The sequence below is a fragment of the Pseudophryne corroboree genome, chromosome 9 (genome assembly GCF_028390025.1).
Source record: "Pseudophryne corroboree isolate aPseCor3 chromosome 9, aPseCor3.hap2, whole genome shotgun sequence".
NCBI classification, from domain to species: Eukaryota; Metazoa; Chordata; class Amphibia; order Anura; family Myobatrachidae; genus Pseudophryne; species Pseudophryne corroboree.
The window spans coordinates 321,148,640-321,174,936 of NC_086452.1; the positions used below are offsets into that span (position 1 = coordinate 321,148,640).

A 26,297-nucleotide genomic window follows, 5' to 3' on the forward strand; every position below is an offset into this window, starting at 1 on the left:
AGCTCGACACAGCTGTAGTGCCGAGACCCCTCGGGCAGCCGCCCAAGAAGAGCCCACTTTCCTAGTGGAATGGGCCTTGATCGATTTAGGTAACGGCAATCCTGCCATAGAATGCGCCTGCTGAATCGTGTTACAGATACAGCGAGCAAGAGTCTGCTTTGAAGCAGGGCCGCCAAACTTGTTGGCTGCATACAGAACAAACAGTGCTTCTGTTTTTCGGACTCTAGCCGTCCTGGCTACATAAATTTTCAAAGCCCTGACCACATCAAGGGACTCGGAATCCTCTAAGTCCTGTGTAGCCACAGCCACCACAATAGGTTGGTTCATATGAAAAGGATGAAACCACTTTTGGCAGGAACTGAGGACGTGTCCGCAATTCCGCTCTATCCTTATGGAAAACCAGATAGGGGCTTTTATGTGATAAAGCCGCTAATACCGACACTCGCCTAGCCGAAGCCAGGGCTAATAACATGACCATCTTCCAAGTGAGATATTTCAACTCCACCGTTTTCAGTGGTTCAAACCAGTGTGACTTTAGGAAGCCCAAGACCACATTAAGGTCCCAAGGCGCCACCGGAGGTACAAATGGAGGCTGAATATGCAGTACTTCCTTAACAAAAGTCTGAACTTCTTGGAGAGAAGCCAATTCTTTTTGAAAGAAAATGGATAGGGCCGTAATCTGAACCTTAATGGAGCCTAATTTAATTGAAGGAAACGGCCCAGATGGAATTCTTCCGTAGGAGCATTCCTGGCCTCACACCAAGAAACATATCTTCGCCATATACGGTGATAATGTTTTGCTGTTACTTCCTTCCTAGCCTTTATCAGCGTAGGGATAACCTCCACCGAAATACCTTTTTCCGCTAGGATCTGGCGTTCAACCGCCATGCCGTCAAACGCAGCCGCGGTAAGTCTTGGAATAGACAGGGACCCTGTTGCAACAGGTCCTGCCTTAGAGGAAGAAGCCACGGATCTTCAGTGAGCATTTCCTGCAGATCTGGATACCAGGTCCGTCGTGGCCAATCTGGAACAACGAGGATTGTTCTCACTCCTTTTCTTCTTACTATTCTCAACACCTTTGGTATGAGAGGAAGAGGAGGAAATACATAGACGGACCGGAACACCCACGGTGTCACGAGGGTGTCTACCGCTACTGCCTGAGGGTCTCTTGACCTGGCGCAAAACCTCTGCAGCTTTTTGTTGAGGCGGGACACCATCATGTCTATCTGTGGCAGTTCCCACCGACTCACAATCTGTGCGAAGACTTCTGGATGAAGTCCCCACTCTCCCGGGTGTAGGTCGTGCCTGCTGAGGAAGTCTGCTTCCCAGTTGTCCACTCCCGGAATGAACACTGCTGACAGTGTACTTACATGATTCTCCGCCCAGCGAAGAATCCTGGTGGCTTCCGCCATTGCCGCTCTGCTCCTTGTGCCGCCTTGGCGGTTTACATGAGCCACTGCGGTGATGTTGTCTGACTGGATCAGAACTGGTTGGTCGCGAAGTAAGGCCTCCGCTTGACGTAGGGCGTTGTATATGGCCCTTAGTTCCAGGATGTTGATGTGCAGACAAGTCTCTTGACTTGACCAAAGACCCTGGAAATTTCTTCCCTGTGTGACTGCTCCCCAACCGCGGAGGCTTGCGTCCGTGGTCACCAGGATCCAATCCTGAATGCCGAATCTGCGGCCCTCGAGAAGGTGAGCACTCTGCAGCCACCACAGGAGTGACACCCTGGCCCTGGGGGACAGGGTGATCAACCGATGCATCTGTAGATGTGATCCGGACCACTTGTCCAACAGATCCCATTGGAAAGTCCTCGCATGGAACCTGCCAAAGGGAATGGCCTCGTATGAGGCCACCATCTTTCCCAGGACTCGAGTGCAATGATGCACGGACACCTGTCTTGTTTTCAAAAGGTTCCTGACCAGAGTCATAAGTTCCTGGGCTTTTTCTATCGGAAGATAAACCCTTTTCTGGGTCGCGTCCAGAATCATGCCCAAGAAGGGCAGACGAGTCGTAGGAACCAACTGCGACTTTGGGATATTGAGAATCCAGCCGTGTTGTTTTAACACTTTCAGTGAAAGAGATACGCTGTTCAGCAACTGCTCTCTTGATCTCGCTTTTATGAGGAGATCGTCCAAGTACGGGATAATTGTGACACCCTGCTTGCGCAGGAGCACCATCATTTCCGCCATTACCTTGGTGAAAATCCTCTGAGCCGTTGAGAGACCAAACAGCGACATCTGAAATTGGTAAGGACAGTCCTGTACCGCAAATCTTAGGTACGCCTGATGAGGTGGATAAATGGGGACATGAAGGTACGCATCCTTTATGTCCAGTGACACCATAAAATCCCCCCCTTCCACGCTGGCGATGACCGCTCTTAGCGATTCCATCTTGAACCTCTTCAAGTATAGGTTCAGAGATTTTAAATTCAATATGGGTCTGACCGAACCGTCCGGTTTCGGAACCACAAACATGGTCAAATAATACCGCCTTCCCTGTTGAAGGAGGGGAACCTCGACCACCACCTGCTGAAGATACAATTTTTGTATTGCATTTAACACTATCTCCCTCTCTAGGGGGGAAGACGGTAGGGCCGATTTGAAAAACCGGCGAGGAGGCACCTCTTCGAATTCCAGCTTGTAACCCTGAGACACAATTTCTATTGCCCAGGGATCCACATGGGAGTGAACCCACATGTGGCTGAAATTCCGAAGACGCGCCCCCACTGGCCCCGACTCCGCCAGTGGAGCCCCAGCGTCATGCGGTGGATTTTGCAGAGGCCGGGGAGGACTTCTGTTCCTGGGAACTAGCTGTATTGTGCAGCTTCTTTCCTCTGCCCCTCCCTCTGGCAAGAAAGGACGTACCTCGGACTTTCTTGTTTCTTTGTGAACGAAAGGACTGCATTTGATAATGCGGTGCTCTCTTAGGCTGTGAGGGAACATAAGGCAAAAAATTTGACTTTTAAGCCATAGCTGTGGAGACCAGGTCCGATAGACCTTCACCGAACAATTCCTCACCCCTGTAAGGTAAAACCTCCATATGCCGTTTTGAGTCGGCATCACCTGTCCATTGCCGAGTCCACAGGACCCTTCTGGCAGAAATCGACATAGCGTTTATTCTAGAACCCAGCAGACTAATGTCTCTTTGAGCATCTCTCATATAAAGGACAGCGTCTTTAATATGCCCCAGGGTCAAACAGTATCCCTATCTAGGGTATCAAACTCCTCTGATAAGGTATCAGTCCATGCCGCTACTGCACTACAGACCCAGGTCGACGCGATTGCCGGTCTGAGCAAGGTACCTGAATGTGTATAAATGGACTTCAGGGTACCCTCCTGTTTGCGATCAGCAGCATCCTTGAGGGTAGCCGTCCCCTGGGTCGGCAGGGCTACCTTTTTGGATAAGCGAGTTAAAGCTTTGTCCACCCTAGGGGAGGATTCCCATCGTAACCTGTCCGTTGGCGGGAAAGGATACGCCATAAGAATCCGTTTGGAAATCTGCAGTTTTTTATCTGGAGATTCCCAAGCTTTTTCACATAACTCATTCAGTTCGTGTGAGGGGGGAAAAGTTACCTCAGGTTTCTTTCCCTTATACATATAAACCCTTGTGTCAGGGACAGGGGTTTCCTCTGTGATGTGCATGTGCAAAACCTCCTTAATTGCTATAATCATATATCGGAGTGATTTAGCCAACTTTGGCTGTAACTTTGCATCATCGTAATCGACACTGGAGTCAGAATCCATGTCGGTATCTGAATCAACAATTTGGAAAGTGGGTGCTTATGAGACCCTGACGGTCCCTGCGACATAGGATCAGGCACGGGTTGAGACCCTGACTGTCCCAATGCATCAGCCTTGTCTAATCTTTTATGCAAAGAATTAACATTATCATTTAAAACCTTCCACATATCCATCCAATCAGGTGTCGGCGCCGTCGGCAGAGACACCACATTAATTTGCTCCCGCTCCTCTCCCACATAGCCTTCCACAGCAGACATGTCGACACAAGCGTACCGACACACCACACACACAGGGAATGTCCTTTCTGAAGACAGTTCCCCCACGAGGCCCTTTGGAGAGACAGAGAGAGAGAGTATGCCAGCACACACCCCAGCGCTATATATCCCAGGAACAACACAGTAACTTAATGTTAACCCAGTAGCTGCTGTTAATATACTTTTTTGCGCCTAATTATGTGCCCCCCCCTCTCTTTTCAACCCTCTTCTACCGTGTATCAGCAGGGGAGAACCTGGGGAGCTTCCTCTCAGCGTGCAGTGGAGAAAAAAATGGCGCTGGTGAGTGCCGAGAAGCCCCGCCCCCTCGGCGCGGGCTTCTGTCCCGCTTAAATTTTATTTCTTTAGCGGGGGCTCCTACATATATACAGTGCCCAGCTGTATATATGTGTTTATTTGCCAGAATTAGGTCCCAAATGCTGCCCAGGGCGCCCTTCCCTCCTGCACCCTAACAGTGACCGGAGTATGTGTAGGTGTGTGGAGCAATGGCAGTGAAGATCAGTGAAGATCACGAAGTCTTCTGCCGCCTGTGAAGTCTTCTTGCTTCCCATACTCACCCGGCTTCAGTCTTCCGGCTCTGCGAGGGGGACGGCGGCGCGGCTCTGGGACGGACGGCGAGGGCGAGATCCTGCGTACCGATCCCTCTGGAGCTAATGGTGTCCAGTAGCCTAGGAAGCAGGACCCAGCTCAGAGAGTAGGGCTGCTTCTCTCCCCTCAGTCCCACGATGCAGGGAGTCTGTTGCCAGCAGAGCTCCCTGAAAATAAAAAACCTAACAAAAAACTTTCTATCAGCAAACTCAGGAGAGCTCACTGAAAAGCACCCAGCTCCTCTGGGCACAGAATCAAACTGAGGTCTGGAGGAGGGGCAGAGAGGGAGGAGCCAGTGCACACCAGGAACTAAATTCTTTCTTAAAGTGCCCATGTCTCCTGCGGAGCCAGTCTCTCCCCATGGTCCTTACGGAGTCCCCAGCATCCTCTAGGACGTTAGAGAAAGAGGGGTGTGGCTTCATAGGGAAGAGACGTGGCCACAGAATAGTACCGATTCACATTACACCGCACAGCAGTGTCCATTAATCACATTACATCACACAGTAGTGTCTGCCAGTCACATTACACCACCAGGTGTGCCCCCTAGTAGCGCCGCTTACACACACACAAAAAAAAACCCCACACAATACTCCCCAGCCCCACTCCTGCTTCACGACCACTGCAGCCCTCTGTCTCTGGCCGCCCGCTCCTCGGATATATGGGAGAGATGTCACGACGTCTCTCCACCGAACCTTTAGTAGTCTCCTCTATCCCAGTGCGACATTCTGGTGCCATTTGCCAGAAAAACAAAAAGGTACACCCCCTACATATTTAAAATAGGAGCCAAAAATATATGTTGTGGCTTTATGGGGAAGGGCCTTGACCACAAAATAGTGTCCCTTATTTACATTACACCGCACAGTGGTGTCTGTTATTAACATTACACCGCACAGTAGTGTCCATTATTTACATTACACCACACAGTAGTGTCCGTTATTCACATTACTCTACACAGTGGTGCCCCTAACTTATGTAATGTTAGGTACAGCACCTTGTACACATTACTCCAGGTACATCCCCTTATACACTTTACCCCAGGTACAGCCCTTTATATACATTATGCTAGGTAAAGCACCTTATACAAATTACACCAGGTACAGCATGTTATACACATTACGCCAGGTACAGCCTCTTATACACACATAATGCCCACAGTAGTTAAGACGCTTATACACGAAATGCGCACTGTAGTTGTGCTGCTTATACACATAATAATGCCCACTTTAGTTGTGTCCCTTACACCTGCCCTTGGAGCATGGAGCTGGTCGCCAAGGAAATGAGGCTGGAGCGCTGCCACCCGCCAATGTAACCAGAGGCACTGGGACATGGAGCAGGAAAGAGGCGCCGAGACTGGGAGTGGGCAGGAGGCTGACACTGCAGCAGTCTGGCACCGCTCTGCACTACTGAGTATTCAAACTTAAAATAAACTACAGCTCCCTACAGCCTTATTTTAAGCCAGAACCAGTGCAGTGCGGTGAGGTGCCGGCCTACAGTAACAGTTCACCGTCAGAGATTAAGCCCTGTTGGCGGCACCGCTGTGCCCTAAGCAACCATTTTGGTCACATAACAGTAAATCCGCTACTCAATGCTCCCACATTGCAAATGCGCGGTGGGCAAGGCACCGTCCGCACACACTTAGTTACGGCCCTACGCTATCCCCATAGTCACCATCACACTGAGGATGATTCTGAGTTGGGTGAAAACAAATGCAGTTAACTGTACAGTATTTCTGGAACAAACCATGCTGCAATAGGGTGCAAACACATGTATTATTTTTGCATGCATGGTAAACACTAACTGATTTTGCATATTGCACACAAATACTGGACTACTTTATTTTTACACTATAAATTACAGTAGCTTTGGACACTCCCCTTAAATCTAAATCTCGCAGTGCATTTTAAATCTGCCCCACCTACAGTGCCCTGGTGCAAAGTTTATTGGTCGGTTTTTGTGGTGACTAAAGCCCCGTACACATGGGGAGAGATGTGTGCCGAGTGATCTGTCACAGACTGCTTAGCACACATCTCTCCCCCGCTCAGCGCACAGCGCGATGTGTGCTGAGCGAGCGGTGTGGGCCGGGGGTCTGCTAATTTCACCCAGCGGTGAAATGAGAGACTTGCTAGATTTTGTCTGCATGCAGGCCAATCTAGCACCGGCGATAGTGACGCGTGGGTACGTGCATCCATCGCTATCGCTGTGGGGCATACACACGGAGAGATCCGTGCTTAACTTCAAAGCAATCTTGTCAGATTGCTTAGAATTGGAGCACGGATCTCTCCGTGTGTACCCCTTGTATGGTCATGGTGAGGTAAATGGCTAGAGGCACTAGCTAGAATCAGATCCAGACTTACAGAGCCCATGTATGAGTCCGAGGGCTCATGTGGGCATTATACACAGGGACAGCAGTATATACTGCTGACAATTTGGTGAGGTTCGATCAGAGATGTGTGAACACTGTAAGCAATACCTCGCCTGTCATAGACCAGTATACACCAGAGTTTCCTTATTATTTTTATAGTCAAAATCTGGAATATAATGGACTATGACAGGAAAGGCACTGCTTTACCTAACCGTACGTCACTGCTTTTTTGCTTTGCTCTCATGTCAGAATCAGCACCTTATACGTTTACATATCCAGTGGATTCATGGTGGAAGATATCACCATGGTGCAAGATATCACCAGAGTACACCATGCTTAAAATATTTGGAAAACATGAAGAGGGCGATTCAGTTCTTCTGGGTACCTCTAGCTCCTGGCTAAAGTACCACAGAAGCTATTCAATTGTTTTGGGCACCAACATTATTCTCTCTTACTCATGTTATGGTAGGGTAGGCTTGCTTTGATGTGACTGGATGGCTGAAAAAGAGACATCTATGGGTCTTGAACATTTTTTTCACCCGATTGTGGAGTTTCCTAAGGAGTTGTAGAATTGATGCATTTAGTTTGCACTGATGAGGGAGCATTTGTTCATTTGTTGTTATTCTGCACATTACTATTACCTTTATGCATCAAGTAGGAGATTTTTTCAAGTTGCAAGTGTCTATACGATTTCCTTCAGAGATCACTGGTTGCAGTTGACGGGAGAGGGAGACTGTTCATTTAAGTTCCAGTCTAAACCTTACATAAGCCCGTGCAGGTCATCACATTGTCTTAGTTTATAAAGTTTACTAATTCTGCAAGGCTTGGTAAGATGTGCGCAAGCTCTTTATGTGACAGCATTAACATCTCCGTGCTGGCTGATCTTGGTGTGACTGTGAATCTGCCTAATAAGGACACCATTTTCATGTGGAATTGAATACTGAATACTGTATTTGTGGGACTAGTTCCTTAGAGACTCATTATACAAGAAGATATGCATTCAGTGACACAAGTCTAATAATGAATGCACTTTGCAAACTCAAGAAAGTTATGAAAATATCTTAATAATGGTTTAAAATTATGAATTTTTCCGTTGTTTAATAAAGTTTCCTACCAAATAAAAGAAAAAAAGAAAGAATAATCGTGAGAAAGCGCAAACAGTGTCCCACTAAAAGTCCATAACAACAATAGTATTGGGAGGAAGAGGTAGCAATAGGACTGGTGTTTACCTTTTTAAAATATCTATTATAAAGTGGAATTAGTCTTTAAATATCCCTGTGTCTTTCCCACGTTGTGCCTTTCATTCCGATCTTCATTAACTTAATTAGTGGAACTCTTCATTTTAGCCATAGGAAAAAACACTTGCTGACTAGGCATTTGTAATATGACAAAATCGCAGAAATGCAGCAATAATTGGCTACCTTTCCTTTCTGTATTTGGGAACTCTCTAAAGAATAGGTTAAAATTTCCAGTAAAGAGAACCCATTTGTGTACACTATTCATATTCATATTAATGTCAAAATCTTGGATGCATAATATTTGTGGGCTAAAATAATAAAAGAAATGAAGGAAGATTTATGGTGAAACAAATGTTAAATTATTTGCCTATTTTTTAATGCTTATAAATTAAAGAAAAACTTCTTCGACTATCCACCCATCAGAAGATTGCCCTACCTATTTATCAAACAAAGTAAAATTTGCTTATGTAAAACAACAATTGAAAAAGTTCTCAGCAAAACTGAGGCAGAGCAGCAAATAAAAATGATCTGCACAGAACTCTGGGGGTAATTCCAAGTTGATCGCAGCAGGATTTTTGATAGCAATTAGGCAAAACCATGTGCACTACAGGGGAGGCAGATATAATGTGCAGAGAGTTAGATTTGGGTGGGTTATTTTATTTCTGTGCAGGGTAAATACTGGCTGCTTTATTTTTACACTGCAATTTAGATTGCAGATTGAACACACCCCACCCAAATCTAACTCTCTCTGCACATGTTATATCTGCCTCACCTGCAGTGCACATGGTTTTGCCCAATTGCTATCAAAAATCCTGCTGCGATCAACTTGGAATTACCCCCTCTGTCAGCAAAAGGGTTAATGCATTTCTCCAGTCTGCTCTTTACCTAACAGGTCAGTCACACATCAGTATTCTCACACAATCTGGATGACGGTTAAAGCAGGCTTTGTGGTAGATTTGCATCACTTTTCTGTGTGGGAGCAAAACTTACAAAACCTGAGCTAAAAGAAAACACAGTAGCAACTTGATATAGAAACATTTTAGAAGGACAGGTTATTGAAGTATTGAATCTAGTAGACATATAGGAGCTCATTAAGAGATGTAAAGCAAGATCTGCATCCACAGCAAGATCCGCTCCATCTCCTCATATGTTGGGGGCCGCCCAGCACAGGATAAGGCTGCCCAGCATCAATTTTAAGGACAACCCCTGCCTGCGCAGCCTGGCAGGCGGTCCGCCACAATTTTTTTTATTGAAGCAGCTGCGAGTTGACGTCACACAGCTGCCCCAAAAATGATTGCGACACGCACCCGTTTTGGCTGCCACACCCACGCAACACTGACACCTCACCTCCCGAACAACCGCCACTGTCAATTACCTTGATGCGGCTGCAAGGTGTAGGGTTGCGTATGCGCACTGCGGCCGGGGCGCGCACACAGACCCTCTGAATGCAGCTGTTGCGTACAGATGCACGGCTGCGTTCGGCTCTGAATAACCCCCATTGTTTTGGATTATAAACTGGAGAACTGAAGACATTTATTTAGTAAATGTTTTTAAATATTTTCAATGTGGGAAATAAAAATAAGATTTTACTTACCGGTAAATCTATTTATCGTAGTCCGTAGTGGATGCTGGGGACTCCGTAAGGACAATGGGGAATAGACGGGCTCCGCAGGAGACAGGGCACTTTAAGAAAGAATTTGGATACTGGTGTGCTCTGGCTCCTCCTTCTATGTCCCTCCTCCAGACCTCAGTTAGAGAAACTGTGCCCGGAAGAGCTGACAGTACAAGGAAAGGATTTTGGAATCCAGGGCAAGACTCATACCAGTCACACCAATCACACCGTATAACTTGTGATAAACTTACCCAGTTAACAGTATGAACAACAACGGAGCATCAGATCAACCCTGATGCAACTATAACATAACCCTTATTTAAGCAATAACTATATACAAGTATTGCAGAAGAAGTCCGCACTTGGGACGGGCGCCCAGCATCCACTACGGACTACGAGAAATAGATTTACCGGTAAGTAAAATCTTATTTTCTCTAACGTCCTAGTGGATGCTGGGGACTCCGTAAGGACCATGGGGATTATACCAAAGCTCGCAAATGGGCGGGAGAGTGTGGATGACTCTGCAGCACCGAATGAGCAAAACACAAAGACCTCCTCAGCCAGGGTATCAAACTTGTAGAACTTTGCAAAAGTGTTTGAACCTGACCAAGTAGCCGCTCGGCAAAGCTGTAATGCCGAGACCCCTCGGGCAGCCGCCCAAGAAGAGCCCACCTTCCTAGTGGAATGGGCCTTAATTGATTTTGGCAGCGGCAATCCAGCCGCAGAATGAGCCTGCTGAATCGTGTTACAGATCCAGCGAGCAATAGTTTGCTTTGAAGCAGGAGCACCAAGCTTGTTGGAAGCATACAGGATAAACAAAGATTCTGTTTTCCTGACCCTAACCGTTCTGGCTACATAAACTTTCAAAGCCCTGACCACATCAAGTAACTCAGAATCCTCCAAGTCACGAATAGCCACAGGCACCACAATAGGTTGTTCATATGAAAAGATGACACCACCTTTGGCAGAAATTGCGGACGGGTCCGCAATTCTGCCCTGTCCATATGGAAAACCAGATAGGGGCTTTTATGTGACAAAGCCGCTAATTCTGACACGGGTGTGGTATTGAAAGTCGACAGTAACTAGGTCGACCACTATTGGTCGACAGTAACTAGGTCGACAGGGTGTCTAGGTCGACAGGTCAAAAGGTCGACATGAGTATTTAATGTTATTTTGGTGTCGTTTTCTTCGTAGAGTGACCGGGAACCCCAATTAGTGCACCGCGTCCCCTCGCATGGCTCGCTTCGCTCGCCATGCTTCGGGCATGGTGCCTTCGCTCCGCTACCATTTCGCTCGGCACAGATCACCGTTCCAATCGTAGTCCACGTGGATCGTTAAGTATGAAAAGGTTCAAAAAAAGAAAAGAAAACAAAATTGTGAAAAACTCATGTCGACCTTTTGACCTGTCGACCTAGAACATGTCGAAATAAAAGACCCTGTCGACCGAAACACCCTGTCGACCTAGTTACTGTCGACCAATAGTGGTCGACCTAGACACCCTGTCGACCTAGTTACTGTCGACTTTCAGTCCGGATCCCTTCTGACACACGCCTAGCTGAAGCCAAGGCTAATAGCATGACCACCTTCCATGTGAGAAATTTTAACTCCACGGTCTTAAGTGGCTCAAACCAGTGTGACTTTAGGAAACTCAACACCACGTTAAGATCCCAAGGTGCCACTGGAGGCACAAAAGGGGGCTGAATATGCAGCACTCCCTTTACAAACGTCCGAACTTCAGGTAGAGAAGCCAGTTCTTTTTGAAAGAAAATGGATAGGGCCGAAATCTGGACCTTAATGGAACCCAATTTTAGGCCCAAAGACACTCCCGACTGTAGGAAGTGAAGGAAACGGCCCAGCTGGAATTCCTCCGTAGGGGCATTCCTGGCCTCACACCAAGCAACATATTTTCGCCATATACAGTGATAATGTTTAGCCGTCACGTCCTTCCTAGCCTTTATCAGCGTAGGAATAACCTCATCCGGAATGCCTTTTTCTGCTAGGATCCGGCGTTCAACCGCCATGCCGTCAAACGCAGCAAGTCTTGGAACAGACAGGGCCCCTGTTGCAACAAGTCCTGTCTTAGAGGCAGAGGCCAAGGGTCCTCTGTGAGCATTTCTTGTAGCTCTGGATACCAAGTCCTTCTTGGCCAATCCGGAACAATGAGTATTGTTCTCACTCCTCTTCTTCTTATGATTCTCAGCACCTTGGGTATGAGAGGAAGAGGAGGAAATACATAGACCGACTGGAACACCCACGGTGTCACTAGTGCGTCTACAGCTATCGCCTGAGGGTCTCTTGACCTGGCGCAATACCTCTGTAGCTTTTTGTTGAGGCGGGATGCCATCATGTCTACTTGTGGCAGTTCCCACCGACCTGCAATCTGCGCGAAGACTTCTTGATGAAGTCCCCACTCTCCCGGGTGGAGGTCGTGCCTGCTGAGGAAGTCTGCTTCCCAGTTAACCACTCCCGGAATGAACACTGCTGACAGTGCTCTTACGTGATTCTCCGCCCAGCGAAGAATTCTGGTGGCTTCCGCCATCGCCACCCTGCTCCTTGTGCCGCCTTGGCGATTTACATGAGCCGCTGCGGTGATGTTGTCTGACTGAATCATCACCGATTGGTCGCGAAGCAGGGTCTCCGCTTGACGTAGGGCGTTGTATATGGCCCTTAGTTCCAAAATATTGATGTGAAGGCAAGTCTCCTGACTTGACCACAGCCCTTGGAAATTTCTTCCCTGTGTGACTGCTCCCCACCCTCGGAGGCTTGCATCCGTGGTCACCAGGACCCAGTCCTGAATGCCGAATCTGCAGCCCTCGAGAAGGTGAGCACCCTGCAGCCACCACAGGAGAGACACCCTGGCCCTGGGGATAGGGTGATCAGCCGATGCATTTTTAGATGTGATCCGGACCACTTGTCCAACAGATCCCATTGAAAAATCCTCGCATGGAACCTGCCGAAAGGAATGGCCTCGTATGATGCCACCATCTTTCCCAGGACTCGCGTGCATTGATGCACCGACACCTGTTTTGGTTTTAATAGGTCTCTGACCAGTGTCATGAGCTCCTGAGCCTTCTCCATCGGGAGATAAACCCTCTTCTGGCATGTGTCCAGAATCATGCCCAGGAAGGGCAGACGAGTCGTAGGAATCAACTGCGACTTTGGAATATTTAGAATCCAGCCGTGCTGTTGTAACACTTCCCGAGAGCGTGCTACGCTGATCAGCAACTGCTCTCTGGACCTCGCCTTTATGAGGAGATCGTCCAAGTACGGGATAATTGTGACTCCTTGCCGACGCAGGAGCACCATCATTTCCGCCATTACCTTGGTAAATATTCTCTGTGCCGTAGAGAGACCAAACGGCAACGTCTGGAATTGGTAATGACAATCCTGTACCACAAATCTGAGGTACTCCTGATGAGGTGGATAAATGGGGACATGAAGGTAAGCATCCTTTATGTCCAGAGACACCATAAAATCCCCCCCTTCCAGGCTTGCGATGACCGCTTTGAGCGATTCCATCTTAAACTTGAACCTTTTCAGGTATATGTTCAGGGATTTTAAATTCAATATGGGTCTGACCGAACCGTCCGGTTTCGGTACCACAAACATGGTCGAATAGTAACCCTTTCCTTGTTGAAGGAGGGGAACCTTGACCACCACCTGCTGAAGATACAATTTGTGAATTGCAGCTAACACTATTTCCCTCTCTAAGGGGGAAGCTGGCAGAGCAGATTTGAGGTAATGGTGGGGGGGCATCTCTTCGAATTCCAGCTTGTATCCCTGAGACACAATCTCTATAGCCCAGGGATCCACCTGGGAGTGAACCCACTCGTGGCTGAAATTTCGGAGACGCGCCCCCACTGGGCCTAGCTCCGCCTGTGGAGCCCCAGCGTCATGCGGTGGATTTAGTGGAAGCCGGGGAGGACTTCTGTTCCTGGGAACTAGCTGTATTGTGCAGCTTCTTTCCTCTACCCCTGCCTCTGGCAAGAATGGACGCACCTCAGACTTTCTTGCCTTTTTGTGATCGAAAGGACTGCATTTGGTAATACGGTGCTCTCTTAGGTTGTGAGGGAACATATGGCAAAAAATTTTGGACTTTCCAGCCGTAGCTGTGGAGACCAGGTCCGAGAGACCCTCCCCAAACAACTCCTCACCCTTGTAAGGTAAAACCTCCATGTGCCTTTTTGAGTCGGCATCTCCTGTCCATTGCCGAGTCCACAGGACCCTTCTGGCAGAAATCGACATTGCATTTATTCTAGAGCCCAGTAGGCTATTGTCTCTTTGAGCATCTCTCATATATAGGACAGCGTCTTTTATATGCCCCAGGGTCAGTAATAACCCCCTCTATAGCTTCGGCTTCCTAAATACTAATTTATTAACACTATAGTTTTTTACACTGGTATGTCACGCTGTGCTTTCTGGCTCATTCTGGTGTTTTGGGGTGCCACACCCTGCACCTAGATATAGCGCTAGGGACCCCAAATATACAGAGAGGCCTTGATGCGGCTTTGGGGCTTAACCACACATTTGCGCAAATATGTGTAACGAAGATCTCTGAATTCTATTATCATGTGGGATTTATATCTGGTTACTGTTATCCATTCAGTGTGCTGGGGAAACAATTGCTTTTTTTCTTGCTCAGAAATACCCCTTCCTTTCGAGCACCTGAATGATATCACTAAGCTAATTGAGCATTTACCAATCTATATGTCTGTTGTGAGAGGCAGAGAGGTTTCTGCATTAGGAGGAGGTGCAGGCCCTGACATGCCACATGGAGCATTATGGGGTTGCTCCAAGGTAAGTAGCTCTTAGCTTAGACATATTTTAGTAAGGAGCCATTATCATGTGACTCCTTGCTGGTTAATATTAGACCCAGATTGGGGTAATGGAGGTGTGAGGTGTGGTGCCTCTGCACTGGCTGAGCTGGATGGCTTTAGTGTGGCATACCTTTACATTCTATTAACACTTTTCACTTATTAATTTTCTAACACTATTTCTCTATTTTAATTACATTTCATGTTTGTATCACCCCCTCTATAGCTTCGGCTTCCTAAATACTAATTTATTAACACTATAGTTTTTTACACTGGTATGTCACGCTGTGCTTTCTGGCTCATTCTGGTGTTTTGGGGTGCCACACCCTGCACCTAGATATAGCGCTAGGGACCCCAAATATACAGAGAGGCCTTGATGCGGCTTTGGGGCTTAACCACACATTTGCGCAAATATGTGTAACGAAGATCTCTGAATTCTATTATCATGTGGGATTTATATCTGGTTACTGTTATCCATTCAGTGTGCTGGGGAAACAATTGCTTTTTTTCCTGCTCAGAAATACCCCTTCCTTTCGAGCACCTGAATGATATCACTAAGCTAATTGAGCATTTACCAATCTATATGTCAGTAATATAGTATCCTTGTCCAAGGTATCAAGTTCCTCAGATAAGGTATCCGTCCATGCTGCTACAGCACTACACATCCAGGCCGACGCAATCGCCGGCCTTAGTAAGGTACCTGAATGTGTATAAATGGACTTCAGTGTACCCTCCTGCTTTCTATCCGCAGCATCTTTTAGGGTGGCCGTATCCTGTGACGGCAGGGCTACCCTCTTGGATAAGCGTGTTAAAGCTTTGGCTACCCTAGGGGAGGATTCCCAGCGCAACATGTCCGTTGGCGGGAAAGGATACGCCATAAGCATCCGTTTGGAAATCTGCAGTTTTCTATCTGGAGATTCCCAAGCCTTTTCACATAACTCATTTAACTCATGTGAAGGGGGAAAGGTCACCTCTTGCCTTTTTTCCCCATACATATAAACCCTCTTGTCAGGGACTGGGGTTTCCTCTGTGATGTGCAACACACCCTTCATTGCTATAATCATGTAACGGATGGCTTTAGCCATTTTAGGCTGTAACTTTGCATCATCGCCATCGACACTGGAGTCAGAATCCGTGTCGATATCTGTGTCAACAATTTGGGATAGTGGGCGCTTCTGAGACCCCGACGGCGTCTGCGACATAGGATCAGGCATGGGCTGAGACCCCAGCTGTCCTAAGGCTTCAGCTTTATCCAACCTTTTATGCAAGGAAGTAACATTATCATTTAAAACCTTCCACATATCCATCCAATCGGGTGTCGGCGGCGACCCCACATTCATTTGTTCCCGCTCTGCTTCCACATAGCCTTCCTCGTCAAACATGCCGACACACCACACACACAGGGGATGCTCTTTTTGAAGACAGTTTCCCCACAAGGCCTTTTGGAGAGACAGAGAGAGAGTATACCAGCACACACCCCAGCGATATATGACCCAGGAATCACACAGTAACTTAGTGTTAACCCAGTAGCTGCTGTATATACTGTTTTTGCGCCAAATTTATGTGCCCCCCCTCTCTTTTTACCCTCTTCTACCGTGATTCTGCAGGGGAGAGCCTGGGGAGCTTCCTCTCAGCGGAGCTGTGGAGAGAAAATGGCGCTGGTGAGTGCCGAGGAAGAAGCCCCGCCCCCTCAGCGGCGGGCTTCTGTCCCGCGTTTCTGTGTAAAAATATGGCGGGGGCCCATGCATATATACAGTGCTCAACTGTATATATGCCCACTTTTGCCAAGAGGTCTCTAATTGCTGCCCAGGGCGCCCGCGCCCCCCCCCCCCCCCCCTGCACCCTACAGTGACCGGAGTATGTGGGTTTAGTGTGGGAGCAATGGCGCACAGCTGCAGTGCTGTGCGCTACAAAATATGAAGACTGGAGTCTTCTGCCGCCGATTTCGAAGTCTTCTTGCTTCTGTCATCGGCTTCTGTCTTCCGGCTCTGCGAGGGGAACGGCGGCGCGGCTCCGGGATCGGACGACAAAGGGTGCGATCCTGTGTACGATCCCTCTGGAGCTAATGGTGTCCAGTAGCCTAAGAAGCAGGACCTATCTACAGTGAGTAGGGCTGCTTCTCTCCCCTCAGTCCCACGTAGCAGAGAGTCTGTTGTCAGTAGATCTCTCTGAAAATAAAAAACCTAACAAAATACTTTCTCTTTAGCAAGCTCAGGAGAGCTCACTAAGTAGCACCCAGCTCGTCCGGGCACAGATTCAAAACTGAGGTCTGGAGGAGGGACATAGAGGGAGGAGTCAGAGCACACCAGTATCCAAATTCTTTCTTAAAGTGCACTGTCTCCTGCGGAGCCCGTCTATTCCCCATGGTCCTTACGGAGTCCCCAGCATCCACTAGGACGTTAGAAAAATCTGTGTTTTTCTACACTCATTGGCAATAAATAGACCATGTGTCAATACATGTCAGAGTTTTTATTTTATCATTTAACTTTTAGGAATAATGAGAAAAAGGTGCAACTGAGTCTTCTCAGACAGCCTGGAGAAATGTATGATTATACAAGCTCCCTGTATAAATGTGCCAATCAGCGGTGCTAGTGTGCGGGTATGGCGTACCCTTAAGAATTTAGAAGTGGGTACGCCGTACCCACACCGACGGGCCGCCGCTCCGTCCCTCCCACCCTCTTCTTCTCACCGCCGCTCCCATTGATGTGAGGGGAGGAGAGCGCAGCCTGCGCCTCTCCTGCCCCTCAGTGTCTTCGTTCAATTCAGCGCCGCCCATGAGCTTTGATTGGCTCACGGATAGGTGCTAAATTGAGCTAAGACACCCGCACCCGTCGGAGACTGAGGGGAAGGAAAGGCGCAGGCTGCGCTCTCCTCCCCTCACACAGACACACACAGGACAGCAGCAGGGGAGGGAGGGGGGGGGGGGGGGGCTTCTTGTATACCTGGCACTGGGGGCATATCTGGTACTGGGGGGCATGCATACCTGGCACTGGGGGCATACCTGGCACTGGGGGGCATGTACACCTGGCACTGGGGGCATATCTGGCACGGTATCCGGACTCCAGGTCGACGCCAATTGGTCGACACGCCTTAGGTCGACATGGACAAAAGCTCGACGTGGACAAAAGGTCGACAGGAACAATGTCGACGTGGAAAAAGGTCAACATGAGTTTTTCACAATTTTTTTTCTTTTTTGGAACCTTTTCATACTTAACGATCCACGTGGACTACGATTGGAACGGTAATCTGTGCCGAGCGGAGCGGAGCGAAGGCACCATGCCTGAAGCATGGCGAGCGAAGCGAGCCATGCGAGGGGACGTGGTGCACTAATTGGGGTTCCCGGTCACTCTACGAAGAAAACGACACCAAAAAAACATAAAAAACTCATGTCAACCTTTTTCCATGTCGACCTTGTTCCTGTCGACCTTTTGTCCATGTTGACCTAAGGTGTGTCGACCAATTGGCGTCGACCTAAGGTGTGTCGACCTTTTTGTTGTCGACCTGGAGTCCCAGACCCATCTGGCACTGGGGGGCATGTATACCTGGCACTGGCGGGACATGTATACCTGGCACTGGGAGCATATCTGGCACTGGGGCCATATCTGGCACTGGGGGGACATGTGTATCTGGCACTGGGGGCATATCTGGCACTGGGTGGGGCATGTGTATCTGGCACCGAAGGCATATCTGGCACTGGGTGGAGCACGTGTATCTGGCACTGGGGGGGGGCATGTGTATCTGGCACTGGGGGCATATCTGACACTGAGGGTATATCTGGCACTGGGAGGACATGTGTGTCTGGCACTGGGGGCAGTTCTGTATCTGGCACTGGGGGCATATCTGGCACTGTGGGGGCATTTCTGTATCTGGCACTGGGGGGCAATGTATATCTGACACAGTGGGGGCATATGTGTATCTGGCACTGGGGGCATTTCTGTATCTGGCACTGGGGGGCAATGTATATCTAACACAGTAGGGGCATACGTGTATCTGACACAGTGGGGGCATACGTGTATCTGGCACTGTGGGGCAACGTGTATCTGGCACTGTGGGGCAACGTGTATCTGGCACTGTGGGGCAACGTGTATCTGGCACTGTGGGGCAACGTGTATCTGGCACTGTGGGGCAACGTGTATCTGGCACTGTGGGGCAACGTGTATCTGGCACTGTGGGGCAACGTGTATCTGGCACTGTGGGGCAACGTGTATCTGGCACTGTGGGGTCATATGTGCATCTGCCCCTCCCCCCATATGTGTATCACACCCCCATTTTCATTGGCTACGCCCCATGTGGCATTTGGCGACACCCATTTTTTGGGGCGTGAGCACACAGTACCTGTAAGACATTTTTTCTACTTGCACCACTGGTACCAATGAGGACCTTACATTACCTGATAAGAAAGTTAGCATTCATACCTCGCTGTATATTTTTAATTTCCTGTTTGGAATGTTGTATTGGTCTCAGTTATCTCTCTATAAAATATGGAACTAGAACAGTTCCTTACCACATTGTGGCATGTTTGGTTTTGTATAATGAGCTACATTTCAGGGAAAGCTGCATGCTTATGTTCACATGTTGGTTTATATTGCTGGAGCCTCAACAGCGTATCTGTTTACCCAAGCCGCAAGTCGTGTTACTCTTTGAACATTTGTAAGACAGTAGTGGTGTTAATGCACATTACAGAAAGGGGCTGTATGTAATGGGACCATGTAGCTTCCTGTGTCACTACTGTTTCCGCACTGCACACCACAGGATGTTACAATGCGAGACAATTCTGCACTCTCAAATACAGACTGACTCACCGACAATAAGTGTTCAGATATCTAGAGGCACAGTGCACCAGTAGAAAGTTTTACACAACGATTGCGTATAGTCAAATTAACTTTTAAATAAACACTAAACCATGCAAGTATAGAACAGATGCGGCAATTTACAGAATACAGCGAAAATTATCTTGTCATGTCACACCTATTTTTGTGCAAACATGAAAGATGGCTGTTGATTTATGGCCCAGATAGTTGCCTTATTGGTGGTGGAATCATTTGCACCTTCCGATGGGATGCACTGGGTGGATAGGTGAATATTCCTTGCTTAGTGCAGACTATGGGCCTAATTCAGACCTGATCACAGCAGCAAAATTTGTTCTCTAATAGGCAAAACCATGTTCACTGCAGGTGGGGCAGATATAACATGTGCAGAGAGAGTAATAGGCCCTACACACTGGGCGATATTAGTGAAAAATATGAACGATCTTGTTCATTAATGAACGAGAAAACTTTTAATAAGGCCCAGATTTATCAAGCCTTATAGGCCCTACACACTGGGCGATTTGACTGCACGATATGAACGATCTCGCTCATTAATGAACGACATAACTTTTAATATCTTGCAGTGTGGAGGCACCAGCGATGAACGATGCGCGGCCCCGCGCTCATTCATCGCTGGTGCCCCGCAGCTTGTACATGCAGGCCAATATGGCCGATCTCGTCCATATTTGCCTGCACTGCTATGGAGCCGGGTGGAGTGAAGAAACTTCACTCCCCCAGTCACTGCCCCCCCCCCCCAAACCCCCGCCCCCCCCCCCAAACCCCCGCCGCCAGGTCGCCCGTACCCGCCCTCAGGCAGCTCAGCAGCGGATCGCGCAGTATGTGGGGCTCTTTAGATTTGGGTAGGGTGTGATCAAACTGAAATCTTAATTGCAGTGTAAAAATACCCTGCACATAAACAATATAACCCACCCAAATCTAACTCTCTCTGCACATGTTATATCTGGCCCCCTCCCCCTGTAGTGCACATGGTTTTGCCCATTAGAAAACAAATTTTCTGCTGCGATCAGGTCTGAATTAGGCCCTATAGTGCATCCGAAAAGTATTCACAAAAGTATTCACAGCGCTTCACTTTTTCCACATTTTGTTATGTTACAGCCTTATTCCAAAGTGGAATAAATTCATTTTTCCCTCAAAATGCTACACACAATACCCCATAATAACAACGTGAAAAAAAGTTTTGAGATTTTTGCAAATTTATCAAAAATAAAAAAACTAAGAAATCAGATGTACATAAGTATTCACAGCCTTTGCTCAATACTTTGTTGATGTACCTTTCTTTGGCAGCAATTACAGCCTCATATCTTTGTGAATATGATACCACAAGCTTGGCACACCTATCTTTAGGCAGTTTCGACCATTCCTCTTTGCAGCACCTCTCAAGCTCCATCAGGTTGGATGGGAAGCTTCGGTGCACAGCCATTTTTAGCTCTCTCCAGAGGTGTTCAATTGGATTTTAGTTTGGGCTCTGGCTAGGCCACTCAAGGAAATTCACAGAGTTGTCCTGAAGCCACTTCTTTGATATCTTGGTTGTGTGCTTAGGGTCGTTGTCCTGCTGCAAGATGAACCGTCTCCCCAGTCTGAGGTAAAGAGCGCTCTGGAGCAGGTTTTCATCCAGGATGTTTCTGTACATTGTGCATTCATCTTTCCCTCTATCCTAACTAGTCTCCCAGTTCCTTCCGCTGAAAACATACCCACAGCATGATGCTGCCACCACCATGCTTCACTGTAGGGAAGGTATTGGACTGGTGATGAGCGGTGCCTGGTTTCCACCAAACATAATGCCTGGCATTCACACCAAAGAGTTCAATCTTTGTCTCATCAGACCAGAGAATTTTTTTTTTCATGGTCTGAGAGTCCTTCAGGTGCGTTTTGACAAACCCCAGGCGGGCTGCCATGTGCTTTTTACTAAGGAGTGGCTTCCATCTGGCAACTCTACCATACAGGCCTGATTGGTGGATGGCTGCAGAGATGGTTGTCCTTCTGGAAGGTTCTCCTCTCTCAACAGAGAAATACTGTAGCTCTGACAGAGTAACCATTGGCTTCTTGGTCACCTCCCTGACTAGGGCCCTTCTCCCCCAATTGCTCAGTTTAGACGGCCGGCCAGCTTTAGGAAGAGTCCTAGTGGTTCCGAACTTCTTCCATATACGGATGATGATATTTTTCTGTACCCTTCCCCAGATTTGTGCCTCGAGACAATCCTGTCTAGGAGGTCTACAGACAATTCCTTTGACTTCATGCTTGGTTTGTGCTCAGACATGCACTGTCAAGTGTGGGACCTTACATAGACAGGTGTGTGCCTTTCCAAACCATGTCCAATCCACTGAATTTACCACAGGTGGACTCCCAATTAATCTGTAGGAACATCTCAAAGATGATCAGTAGAAACAGGATGCACCTGAGCTCAATTTCGAGCTTCATGGCAAAGGCTGTGAATACTTATGTACATGTGATTTTTTTTTTTTTTTTTTTCTTTGTAATAAATTTGCAATAATCTAATAAAAAAAAAAAAAATCACGTTGTCATTATGGGGTATTGTATGTAGAATTTGTAGGGAAACATTTATTTATTCCATCTTGGAATAAGGCTGTAACATAAAATGTGGAAAAAGTGAATCGCTGTGAATACTTTCCGGATGCACTGTATATACGTGTATGAACACACACGTGCACAAAAATCATTTCTGTTTTGTAGAAAAGGATTATTTCATTGAGAACTAAGGAGTAGAGTAGAATGCTTATATAGACGGGCACTGCTTGTTTTCCACGGGACTGTGCTTCATTTTCCTTCCTGGAAAAAAATGTCTGAATTTCATGGCTGATCTGAAAGTGCCGATAATCGGGAGCTGGTTTGTACCTTTGAATTACAGGTAAAAGGGATAGCCCATTTCACCAATGTAATAATAGTCAAACACAAAAAGTGTCACAATAATCAGAGTCTGGATGTCCCCTCACTCTCATGATTAATTTAAATTTAAAGTATAACAATATTTGATAATAAAATGTATTTTGGGCCATGTTTTACTGTGTTGCATAACATGCGTAAAGTAGGAGACAGACAGGGTGGGATGTAATGAAGTCCGAGTTTGGCGGCTGAGCGGGATGCCAGCTGAACTTGGATGTTTTTTTTTAAAACACCTCCCCCTGGGCTGCCTGCCATGCGGGTAAATGATAGGTATCACTTGCTATAGAAAGTCACTGCCAGTCACAGAGAAGCCATTGCAGTCACGGACTGCAACTCGCTCATTCAGGAGGAGGATTGTACTAGGGTAGCTGCAGTCTTGCAGCCCATAGGTAAAATCCGCCACTGGAAGGCACAGATTGATTTAGGCACTTCCAAAAACAGGACTAGATTGTGCACCTATGAATGCACCAAGTACACAAGTAAATGATTTTCACAAATAGATTAGCTCTTAGGAATAGAATGTTTGCCACATTCAGAAAAGACCTTCACGGTCATACAAAGTCAAAGCACAAACTGACCTGACAGGACTGTCTCTGTACAAAAGATGACTCTCCACACTGCTGGTGCTGTGACGGTCATCCTCCTGATCATTAGTACTGAAGCGTTTGCTGCGTCGTGACATGTTCATGTGTCTCTGTGGGAGCAATACATTTCAAAGTAGTCAGCATAAACACCCATGGAAGAAGCTTACAATCTTGCCTTGGAAACATGTCATTTTTACTCAAAGCTGTGGCATCAATTTTTAGGAATATGCATGAGTCAAATTATTCTGCAGTTAGCAGACAGATCTAATTACCTGTCACTGGACATAGGGGCAGATGTATTAAGCCTGGAAAAGTGATAAAGCAGTGATTGGCTTGTGCGTTATCACCTTCAACCTAACAGCTCCTAACTGCCAAATTGCAAACCTGTAATGACTGGCTGGTGCTTCATCACCTTCCACTTATCGCTGTTTTATTACTTCTCCAGGCTTAATACATCTGCCCCATAGTGTTTAGACATTCAATGCAAAGGTTCCAAACTTATCCTAGATCACACAATTAGTATCGGATTACAAATGGGGTAACACAATGGGGTAACACATAATCAATGAAATTAAGGTTGGTATTCCAGTGATTACAGGTACAAATTATGGCCTAAATTTATCAAGCTTTGGAGAGTTATAAATTGCATGGTGATAAAGTACCAACCAATCCGCTCCTGTCATTTTTCAAACACAGCCTGTAACATGGCAGTTAGGCACTGGTTGGTTAGTACTTTATCACCGTGCAATTTATCACTCTCTAATGGGCCCTACAGACATGGCGATATGCCGCCGAGTTGCCCGACCGCCGAAACGGTAGACGGGCAACCCGGCTGTGGGGGGGCAGTGACGGGGGGGGGGGGGGGAGTGAAGTTTCTTCACTCCCCCCATCACCCGGCTCCATTGAAGTGCAGGCAAATATGGACGAGATCATCCACGTTGGCCTGCATGCATAGCCAACGGGGAACCAGCGATGAACGAGTGTGGGGCCGCACATTGTTCATCGCTGGTGCCTCCACACTGCACGATATGAAAGTTATCTCGTTCATTAACGAACGAGATCGTTCATATCGTGCAGTCAAATCGCCCAGTGTGTAGGGCCTATAAGGCTTGATAAATCTGGGCCTTAGTTTCTGTCTTGGAATGCAACATTTATTTTGCGTATCAGCATTTATGTTTCATTAAAGCACAGAATGCTACCCTAAGGCAATTTCCTTTTCTGCAAACACTTATGATAGGCCCTGCTACATCCAATCCAATGTTACTTTTATGGCCTAGCAAACAATGTCCTGATAACCAAAGAATACATGTCATCATCATGGTACTTTGTTTAGAGACTGATTGTACCTTTGGGTTGGTCTTTACACCAAACATGTGAAGAGCTCCAAAGAACTGTAATAAATCATTAAAGGACTTTTACAGTTCTTAACAAAGGTCTTCTGTTAAAAAAAAAGAAAAAGCTCTTAACTAATCCTTTGAAGAAATACTGAAGGCAAAACTATACTAGTTCATACTAATGTTATTTTCTAGCAAAACCAGGGGAGGGCCTGCATGCATAATTAGCGTTCCTTTATTACAGCTGAAAGCCCTGGCATTCGTCAGTATTTCCTGGGACATTATCTTACAATATAGACAAAATATTTCTAATATAGTAACTTTGAAGTTTGAACAGGTTTAGGGGTCTATTCATGAAGCAGTGAAAACTGTGGAGAAGAACCAATCTGCACTGAAGTAACATTTATAATTTGCAGACTAGAAAATCATAGAGAGCAGCTGATTGGTTACCATGGGCAACTTCTCCACTGGCTCACTTCTCCACACTTTTCACTGCTTCATGAATAGACACCTTAGAATGGTAAACAAGCAATGCCTGGGTGTGATCCAAGAAGTTTTTCCCAGTAACCCACATCTTCAGCCAATCACATGGTGGTACCAAATGTCCACAATCTCCCGTGTTACACATTTTTTTTTATCACTAAAACATGTGGACAGGCAGCATAAGCCACATGGTGACGATGCCTGTAACAAACAGTCAGGGGATGCAACAACTCACACAAAGAAAAACCTAACGTGCTATTAAATGATACAAACTTAAAATACATGATGATCTACATTAAAATGCAGTGAATGGAAGGATAAAGACAATTTGTAAACAGACCATGATTTAAGATTACTAGTAAGAAACAAAGGGAAAAGTGAACAAGGTAACGTGAAATCGGCAGAGAAAGCGAGATGCGCTATCACAATAGTGAAAATATAAAGGAGATAAAGGTCTGGCTGCGAAGCAAAGGTAAATGGAACAAAGCAGGAGGTCAGGGAGACAGGAGACAAAAGTCAGCTCAGGGGAAAGAAGAGAGAGAGGGAGAAAAGGGCACAAACTGACGTTAGCTGGCTTCTTTCCTGTGGTTCCCCGTGCGTGTGCAGGTGACAGTGACACAAAAACACACACACTGTGCTGTCATCTGAGGATGCAGCTGTCTGCGTTACTCTCACACACTCCCCGGATTGGTCTAGATGGCTGTCGCTCATGGCAAAGGAAACCTCCTTGTTGGAGGGTTTGAATGGAAAGGGTGGGGGCAGACTTCAGAGTGTCTCTGCAGGAAAAGGCTGTACTTGGCTCCTTGCCTTCTTAACTGCTTCTGTACCAGAAGACGTCATATGTCTGTAGTGGTAAATAGACTGCAAATCCCTATTTCTCTTATATAAGTGCCCTGCATTCATAGGAACAATTACCATATGCCAGCTGCTGCATTTCCTTACAGTTTCTCTTACTTTGCTATTCCTCCTATTAGCGCCTTCCCCTGCAACTTCACTCCTCTTTGTGTTGTTTCTTTGTGGTTTAATCTCCCGCCCTCTTTGTCTAGAATTCTGTCACGTTCTGTTTTGAGCTGTTCTTATACCTCAAGTTCATTTTTATTATATTTTCCTATATAGACAGTGGTGGTGTTGGTTAGTATTATTATTGCTGTTACAGTATTATTATTATTATTATTATTACCACCACATAATAATAATTATTATTATTATTATTATTATTACTACTACAGTATTATTATTATTATTATTATTATTATTATTACAACTCTGGCTGTGGACTGTTTTCTGTGACACAGTTATTCAGTATCTGTATCAGGACATAATAATAAAATTTCAACCAAGTTGCAGAAAAATGTGCTTAAAATGTCTGACTATAGAGCAACCTCAAACTTAGAAAGCGCTAAGCTCTTGTGTGTGTCAGCTGTACAGCTCCTTAATATTAAAATACACCTCCTCCCAATTGTGCACTGCTGCTTTCAATAATGGGTAGTTCAATACCAATAGTTACTATATAAATCAAAAGACAAAAGGTTGAAAG

At 46.7% G+C, this 26,297-nt stretch overlaps 1 protein-coding gene across 2 annotated transcripts in view; it reads right to left on the minus strand.

The window, feature by feature from the left end:
- The window catches only part of SUN2 (Sad1 and UNC84 domain containing 2), a 266,430-nt gene extending 240,898 nt beyond the window's left edge, over positions 1-25,532 (minus strand). Inside the window, exons 1-2 of one of the 2 annotated variants that reach the window (XM_063940485.1) lie at positions 25,326-25,532; positions 22,938-23,053 (exon numbers count right to left, since the gene is read on the minus strand). In XM_063940485.1, the coding sequence (XP_063796555.1) occupies positions 22,938-23,047 (110 nt within the window). In that variant the 5' untranslated portion in view covers positions 23,048-23,053; positions 25,326-25,532. Of the gene's footprint in view, positions 1-22,937; positions 23,054-24,289; positions 24,380-25,325 lie in introns of those variants that run through there. The other variant, XM_063940484.1, reaches the window with a different exon arrangement.
- Positions 25,533-26,297: the final 765 nt, after the last annotated feature.